Source organism: Sinocyclocheilus grahami, unplaced genomic scaffold, assembly GCF_001515645.1.
Source record: "Sinocyclocheilus grahami isolate Dianchi unplaced genomic scaffold, SAMN03320097.WGS_v1.1 scaffold402.1, whole genome shotgun sequence".
In the NCBI taxonomy this organism is placed as follows: Eukaryota; Metazoa; Chordata; class Actinopteri; order Cypriniformes; family Cyprinidae; genus Sinocyclocheilus; species Sinocyclocheilus grahami.
The window spans coordinates 8675-18056 of record NW_015505581.1 but is presented as its reverse complement, the minus strand read 5'-3'; the positions used below and the strand labels follow the sequence as shown (position 1 = coordinate 18056).

General features: G+C 37.4%; 1 protein-coding gene across 2 annotated transcripts; it reads right to left on the bottom strand.

The window, feature by feature from the left end:
- Positions 1–1847: 1847 nt before the first annotated feature.
- Positions 1848–4219, bottom strand: LOC107550596 (claudin-11-like). Of its 2 annotated transcripts, none has more exons than XM_016231902.1 (3): positions 3807–4219; positions 2866–3030; positions 1848–2678 (listed from the first exon to the last, which is right to left on the bottom strand). In XM_016231902.1, the coding sequence occupies exons 1-3, from the start codon at positions 4030–4032 to the stop codon at positions 2422–2424; spliced, it is 648 nt and encodes a 215-aa protein (XP_016087388.1). In that variant the 5' UTR covers positions 4033–4219; the 3' UTR covers positions 1848–2421. The 2 variants fall into 2 exon arrangements, with proteins under 2 accessions (XP_016087388.1, XP_016087387.1); XM_016231901.1 differs by lacking the exon at positions 3807–4219 and adding an exon at positions 3418–3758.
- Between the last annotated feature and the right edge of the window lie 5163 nt (positions 4220–9382).

Below are 9382 nucleotides of genomic sequence, written 5' to 3'. Positions count from 1 at the left end.
TTATGCACTTTTATGCTTATGCAAACATAGTTGCTTTAATACGAATATATCCTAATACTTGTGTTAAAGATCCTTATCAAAAATCCTTATGCAAAAGGTGATATTGACTCTGCTCAAAGTATCAGTCATTTCCTGTCACCAAAAGAAGCCTTTTGGTGTTTTTCGAACATTCTGGAAACTGCATATTTTTCTGGTCAGTTCCAGGTTAGTCTCATACTGTGAGATTTTAATCAGTAACTTTTTTTTTTTTACTGGAGTATTAGGTACCAATACACAATTTTGTAATTTTTTAGCTCAGTACTATCAGTTTTCCAAGATAAACACAGTCGAGCTCAAATTAGTAAGTCACGGTTGCTGTATTTCCACATTAGAATATGATTATTCTCTTGTAAGAAATTGACCCCTGCAGCACTTTGACTAGCGACGTTGTCTCATGTTTGTACAAATGCAGATATATCCTTTCTCAAATTATGCAAAGAACATTAAAGGGTCATGAAACCCACCATGAATCAGTTCTCTTAAATGTTGAAAATTGCTCAGAAGTGTGTGTGAAAGAGGCATCTGACATACACTTTAGTTAACAAAAATGTCACATCCTGTTGATTCTGACTCAATATTGATTTCAAATCCGATGCCAAAATTAAATATATAAAATTTAATTTTCGCATTTTATTATTTGCATGATCTTAAATGATTAAAGATGATCGATTTAATAAGCTAACAGGCTAGTGGTATGCTAATCTAGTATGCTGAGCAGTTAAAGAACAAGGAATATTTCAAACTCCATAGCTTTGTGAAGCTATACATTTTTTTTAAAGGTAAATAGTCATATTTACATAATTAAGACAACATATAGCATACGCCAAGTGTGTAGGTTTTCTAATCAGGCACTGAATAGAGCTTACATTTAAAGGCCTTTTCATGCTACTGGACTAATTTGTTCATGACACCAGAATACTAAAATAGACCAAACGATCAGCTTCTCTCTTCAAAAAAAGTACCATTTATATTATCTGCAACATACAATATTTGTTAACATCCCAAAAATGTGTGCTAGTGTTTCATGACCCTTTAAAAAGAAAGTGCTAAACTTTTCATCTTCCTGATTCCTTCTAGTTCAGGTCAATCTCTGCTCTGTCTGTCTCTCCTTCTGCTTGTATGTTGTTATTTGCAGCCATATTTGGAAAAGAAAAATACTGTAGATTCCAATGCCATTTTTAATTGAATTTACTTCACCCCAAACCACCTCTAACCAAAGACTGAACGTATAAGATCTACGAAAAAGCAATATTTGACATCTAAACATCACCCTACACAGATTAAATTATACTGTAGTGGTTAAATTTGCTGTTTTCTTTTTCACACGATGTACAGAGACATTCACATGTTGCTTATATCCTCAGTATTCAGCCATTTTTGACTGTATGTCCACTCAAACTCCATGTGTAACAGGAAGCATTCAGTGCAAGGATCCCAACCAGAGAACAAAGACGGAGACTCGTCGCAACCGGAGCATAAATCTGCCTTTATGGCCGAATGCGACCGTTAACCTTTAATCAGCGCTGTCTGCCAGTCATTGAGTTGCCCATTGGTCGTAATGGGACAAGTTTCTCACTGGAGTAAGAGAAATCGATACGGGTACATGTCTCGGATACCTGAACTGTATGTGTGTCTCGAGTGCTTTTAGTGAAAATGAATGAGAGGTTTAATGATGATGCATTACACCTGCCTGGGCATCTGACAGCAGACACCACGTTCTCAACAGTATACAGTCCTGTTGAGAGCAATTCAGTTCAGTTTCCCAGCACAGAGAGTTTTATATACAAAAAAATGACATATTGCCTATAATATATATAAAAACATTTTTTTTAATTCACATGGACAACATTGTTTATTACAACATAACAAAAACTGCATACAAAGTATTACAATAAATAATATTGCTAAGTAATTACTGCTTTGGTCCAATTTTGGTAGTTTTGTTTGGGTGGCTATCGTGAAATGGTCTGAAATTAAACAAAATGAAAATATAGCTGTACAAACAGACTGAAATAAACTGAAAGATTTAGAATAAATCAACAATGGCAATACTGTTAGTATTCATATAACAATGCAAAAATTATTTTTTCACTACAAACATAGGACTTAAAATGGAACATTGTACTGAGCAGAACCAGTAGAAGACCTTTTAAACACTGAATCCTTCATTGGAGGTCCTTCACCAGCGACTGTCCCTTGTTATGTAACATCTGGGTGACATACCCCGCTCCGTGTCAAAAGGTCAGAGTTCAGCTGGAAAATAACTATCCAAAGAGTCACCACTGTAGATAGAGACATTGTTGAAACAAAAAACAGTGGAAAGAGAGAGAGAGAGAGAGCAAAAACAGAGTAGAAATCAGATCTGAGCAGTAATCCCGAAGCTCACACGTGAGCACTTTTGGCGTGGTTAGTGGAGGCGGGGCCGGAATGAGCGGGGCCCTGTTTGGAGTAGTAGAATCGATTGTTGTCAGTGTATGTAGTAGGGGTGTCCACTGAACAGCAGGTGATCATACAACCTCCCAGCAAACAAAGTGCAGTGCCCACCCAGCCCGAATACAGGGAGAAGCCAAAGGACATCAAGCCCCTCTCGTGATGGGCCCCGATGGGAAACCACACGGTGGAGACGATGCCGCAAAAAGCTGAGAAGGAAAAAACACACTTAACATTAAAGTATAGCCATTTTTGTTGTATGTTGCATCATACCCTTAATGTAAGTGAGAGAGATATACACTCATCTTCAATTTACAGAATACTAAGTGGCATAAGGGTATGTTAGTGTCATTTTTCTGAGCGTAAAATATGAGTTTAATTTAAATACAGGTTTACCAGTCAGCAGGATTATGGTTCCTCCGAGCACTGATCGTTTGTTCTTGGCGCTTTCTGGTTCACTTCCGAGGTTAATACAGGACATAGACATGAGCACGAGCGCGACAGCAGGCAATCCGAGAATCGATGCTGTGACCATTAGCGCTCGAGACGTCTGGATGTACGCTTCAACAAAGAACAGAATCATTTTATTCTCCTTTTCATTATATAATAATAATACAATTCAGTTAAACAGATTCAACTATTTAGATAAGCGATAGTATAGTGGTGAACAAGTTGTTTTATATAAGCATATATAAAACAATGCTTATGCACTTTGTAAAACTGCTATATAGTTTTATATAACATACTATATGAATTCTTTTAGAAAATAAATTTTAAATGTATTTGCATGTTAAAATTTTATTTCATATTTATATTTTATTTAATAAACTCTTTTATGTAATTTTATCCTTATGCTCATGTTTTAAATCATGAAAATGCATTGTTTCAGTAACGGTTTTCATCTTCATTCCGAAAAAAAAATGCTTACATGTTTTATTTCACACGTACCTGGTAGCTCGAGAATCTGCGTGAGTGTGATGCAGTGATACAGCGCAGTTGAGATCACACAGTCTGCCCATAAACCTTTGGCCTCCAGTTCATCCATCTTCTTACATGTGTTCATGTTGTATTTACAAGTGACCACCCATTCATTAGTGGCAGTGGCGATGATAAGACCGATCCAACCAAGAAAACTCATCACAAAACCCGTGAACTGTAAGCAAGTATTTGCCATGGTGTACAATGTGCGCAAAAATGTGTCCAATAAGTTGAAAAAGTTCTCTTTGAAGTAGTTGATAATCAGATAATACAGGCTACTTGGCGGAATTTATAGGTGGTAATATCCAGATATGTTAATCCATTGAAAAAAATGCTTACATGTTTTATTTCACACGTACCTGGTAGCTCGAGAATCTGCGTGAGTGTGATGCAGTGATACAGCGCAGTTGAGATCACACAGTCTGCCCATAAACCTTTGGCCTCCAGTTCATCCATCTTCTTACATGTGTTCATGTTGTATTTACAAGTGACCACCCATTCATTAGTGGCAGTGGCGATGATAAGACCGATCCAACCAAGAAAACTCATCACAAAACCCGTGAACTGTAAGCAAGTATTTGCCATGGTGTACAATGTGCGCAAAAATGTGTCCAATAAGTTGAAAAGGTTCTCTTTGAAGTAGTTGATAATCAGATAATACAGGCGACTTGGCGGAATTTATAGGTGGTAATATCCAGATATGTTAATCCATTGTGTAAAAATCATGATGAGTTGTAGATCCTTATGGTGCGCAGTATTCCAAGCTAATACAACATGAGAGTACCGTTTGCGGAGCTTTTATAGTGGAACTACAGAGCTGTCAGCCAATCACATGAGTAGAGACACTTCCCAACGTTACTCATTATTATCTCTTGTTTTTCACTCTCCTCTTTTTCTCCTTGCATGTTCATAGTCTGTGATGTAATACTAAAGGAGGAGTATATAATTTGTAAAACTGGCGAATAACTCTTCACAAATTTCTCCTCGATATGCCAAGTACTGCTACAGTTATAGTTGCTCAAGTGGCTTTGGTAACAGTGCAGCACCTCTGACTTTATGGCCTGCTGGATTTGTGATATATGCTGCCCTCTGGCGGCTGATTTCTCAGATGTGTGGAACATTTATTTATTTGAGAACAAATCAAAAATGTTTTAGCGGACCTTCTCTAGTCAGAGTGACAAAGTGCAAAAATCGCATTAACTTTCTAAAGCGTTTTTGAAAAATCGCTTACCCCATTAAGAAAAATATATGCAATATATTTATATATAGCATATATATGCAAAATAGAAAAAGCACCAGCAAATTAAGAAAACATCTTCATCAGTTTGACTAATGTATTTGCATGTGCTTTCTTAAGTTGCAGCGCGTTGAGCTCTCCGCCATACGGTGGTCGAGAAGTGCAAAGTAAATCACAATTCTGAAAACAAAATAACAAATTACAAACGCAAATGCAAGTCTAAAAACAAAATAACAATTCAGAAAGCACAACAACAATTCAGAAAACACAATGACAAATTCGAAAACAAAATAACAAGTCAGAAAACACAACGACAAATCAGACAAACCGGAAGAGGTAGGTATAGTTTGAGACAGCGCCATTGGTTTGGGATTACTCACCGCTGACTGGACGAGACATCTGTCAATCAACGTATACACGAAGAACAGCAGAGTCATGGTAGAAAGTTCGGAGATGGTATTAAAGTAGCTCAGTTTAAATGTATTGTATGAATTGCCCTTACTACGGAATAAAAAATACGGAGTGTATATTTACATTTAGTTAAAAGTGGCTGTAAAACATCAGCTCCAGTAGTGCAGATGGATAAGCGCTTGTTTTTGGCTTTTTGATGCGATCGACCCGGGTTCGATCCTGCCTTTTGCCGAACTTTTTTTTCTCCCTTTTCAAATCTCGTATCACATCATAAAGGCATTTATTTTCAAATATTGAAAAGGGAGGGAAAAAAAGTTTGGCAAAAGGCGGGATCGAACCCGGGTCGATCGCGTCAAAAAGCCAACAACACGCACTTGTCCATCTGCACCGCTGGAGCTGATGATTTACAGTGACTTTTAACTAAATGTAAATAGACATCCCGTATTTTTTATTCCATAGTAAGGGCAATTCATACAATACATTTAAACTGAGCTACTTTAATACCATCTCCGAACTTTCTACCACGACTCTGCTGTTCTTCGGCTGGTTCTTCCCTGTATATTGATTGACAGATGTCTCGTCCAGTCAGCGGTGAGTAATCCCAAACCAATGGCGCTGTCTCAAACTATACCTACCTCTTCCGGTTTGTCTGATTTGTCGTTGTGTTTTCTGACTTGTTAATTTGTTTTCGGATTTGTCGTTGTGTTTTCTGATTTGTTATAATGTTTTCTGAATTGTTGTTGTGTTTTCTGAATTGCTATTTTGTTTTTTAGACTTGCATTTGCGTTTGTAATTTGTTATTTTGTGTTCAGAATTGTGATTTGTTTTGCACTTCTCGGCCACTGTACCGCCACCTTACAAAGCAGTTCAAACAAGTTCTAAACAAATGTGGTGGTGGATTTTGAAGTGAGAGGACAACATATGGGATTGAAGTTTTCACTGGAGAAAGCGTTATTATGGATTATGGACTGGTATTTTGGCCAGAAGTGATGGTTTAAGTTAAAATGCCTTGATGATTAATTTTTAGTTGTGGATTATTGTGATGTTTTTATCAGCTGTTTGGACTCTCATTCTGACGGCACCCATTCACTGCAGAGGATCCACTGGTGAGCAAGCAAAATTATGCTGAATTTCTCCAAATCTGTTTCAATGAAGAAACAAAATCTGTATCTTGTATGGCCTGAGAGAGTAAATTTTCAGCTAATTTTCATTTTTATTCCTTAAGATATTAATGTGGTCCTTATTTTTCATATTTTGAAGCATAAAGTGGCAGGACCTGGCAGTCGTTGTAATGTGGTCACTGAAGGTGAGCTCTGAAGCATGTATGCATGGACTGTATGACCTCTGACGGATATAGAGGACATCTTTGCTAGAGGGAATCAGAGCTCAGTCTTGAGTTAATCAGCCAGGCTGATATATCAGAGAGTCATGCAGCGATCATGTCTGAGATTGCAGATGAAAAAACAGAGGGGGGGAATTGGATATAGAGATATCAGCATTCCATTGGGAATTGGATAAGTTTTCTGTGTGGTGTAGATGGTCAAAAAAGGGGGGTGGGGTCTAAGGACTGATCCTCGAAGTACCGTATCCCTGAATGCAGGGTTTTGAGGTGTTTGGGGGTGAGTTATCCAGCTGACTTGGTAGGACCTGTTTTCCGAGACTACAAAAAAAAAAGGAGCTGACTTGGATATCACTGGCAGCTTGGATGTAGGCAGTGTAGAAAGCTGCAGATAAATCCAAAAGAATAGAGTTATGATGCTATGTTATGTATGACCTTGGTGTTTTGGTTGCAGCAAAGAGAGTAGTTTTCCCTTTGTAGAACCACCCTAGATTTAATTTGTTTTGTTTTTTAAAGCCTAAGGGCTTTCGTTAAAGAAAAGAGACACAATGCAAGTCTTTGAAGTGTCTGTTTGATCTGTATCTGCTTCTAAATATAATTCCACACTTGGGTTGCTGGACAAAATGTTTCTTGAATCTTTCATATGTGATATTTGGTGATGTGCAGTAATTCTCTTGGGGCTTCTTCTTTGTTAAGAATGTGACACAACGTGCAAATCAATTACAAAGGCCACATAACATAAATCCAACATCCAACACCAAATTACCATCAGGTACTCTCTGCATAAAGTGAGAAATATGTGTCCTTCGTTCATCCACTAGGGGGACTCGTTTGACTTCAAAACAGCTATCCTTTATTTCTGTTCATCTCATTGACATTTGCTAGGTTGGCTAGTTAACTGTGAATGAAAAGTTAGCAAATAATAATAATAATAGAAGCACACCACAACATCATTTATATATATTTATACCACAGGGCTGAATGATTGATTCTGATTGGTTGAAACGTTTTAAGGCGTAAAATTATTTTTCAGGAAATGCACAGCTAAAGTATTTACGGGCAGGTCTTGACTGCATTACAGTTCCATATTAGTTCGCCAAATTATTTCAAAGGTCCTTAAAGCCTACAACTAGGGTTGCCAACTTCAAATAATGAAAATACTGGACAATCTCCTTAGGGGGGAGGGAGGCGGAGGGGGCTGTCTTTAATTTTTCAATTAAAGACAGCTTATAGATTTTTGGTGCTTGACACCTTTTTATTGGTCATTTTGTGTTTCAAGAATAAGGTCCAGGGTTAAGAATTATGCTATTAGTTACTTAAATATAAAATGTTTTTTCTCTATTTAACAACATTACAATAGTAAAAGACGACTTCCCTTACTGATCACGTCTCTTGCGTGGCGGGATGTGGACTCATGAAAAATAATCACATAGTTTGTATTCACCAAAACTGATTTACTGAAGTGAAAACACGGACAGAATTGGCATTAGCACGAGCGTCGCTTGCTGTGAGGCTTTGTGCTACCCTGTCAGATTTTGCTACCTCCCATTAAAACAGATGGTAGCATAATTCAATAGCGAAAAGTGCTACCTATCAGATTTTGCTTCCAGCATGATATTAATAAGGTGTGAGGCTTTATTAACATGTACACCTACCCCAACCCTAAACCTACCCTTACAGTAGGATAAATACAGTGTTGGTAGCATAATCTGATAGGTAGCATTATATGTCAGAATACCGGCAGAGGATTCCGCAGTCTTCCTCGAACAGTTATGTTCACGATCTCTGATTTACTTAACTGCGTGAGGGGGGCTGTGATTGGATGATGACAGGTATCGGTGATCATTCTCAAGTGATCAGCACTGCTGCTGTTGTATCAGTCAGTGGTTAGATCAGCGTAGCAGTCAAAAAACGGGACTAGGGAAGTAATGTATGGGACAAATCAATTAGGCCCAAAATACGGGACGGTTGGCAACCCTACAACAGCAAAAGAACCAAAGCCCACAAAGACACTGACCAAGCAAATATGCTGTACAATAATTGTCTTACATTCTTAAAAATAAAGGTGCTTCAAAAGGTTCTTCAAGCGATGCCATAGAAGAACCATTTTTGGTTCCACAAAGAACCATTCAGTCAAAGGTTCTTTAAAGAACCATCTCTTTCTTACCTTTTTATAATCTGAAGAACCTTTTTTCGCCACAAAGAACCTTTTGTGAAATAGAAAGGTTCTTCAGATGTTAAAGGTTCTTTATGGAACCATTTAGACAAAAAGGTTCTTCTATGGCATCGTGAAGCACCTTTATTTTTAATAGTGTATTTCCATTTTCCCCCAAGCATATCAATGTCTCAAGCCTCCAATAAAAGCTGTAAAATTAAGTTTTGGAATTAGCAACGGAGACTTTGGATGAGATGCTTAAGAAATTCTACGCACAAGAGAGTTTTAAGGACAAAAACCTGAAAAATGTCATGAAATAAAACATATGAACAATGCCTTGAGCCGTAGACAGGGGTGGATTTAGTGAATTGGGGGCCCCAGGCAAAATACAGGAATGGGGCCCTATACATTTGCACACATTTTCCTAGATCAACCTTGAGGTTCCATTTTGCTGTTTTCAGCGTAAGCTGTGTGCAAAGGCTGTCTAATTCTAAACTTTAAAATACATTTATTTTTAGTTGTTTTAACTACAAATTTAATTAAAACTGAAAAAATATTGAAAAGGCAATTATACATTTACACACCTAAAATACATATATCAAGAGCATGCTCACAGATGAGAACAAAACAGCTTTGGATGAAGTGGATTAAAGCCCTGCACGGGTCTCTTTTTTCCCCTTTTCCCCAAAAAAGCTTATACTACTGTTTCAGCTATTAAAATAGTTCAGTTTTTTATGCAATGGAAAAGTGATTATATTTTTGTTTCGTTTTTTTATAAAGTAAATTTAGAAAA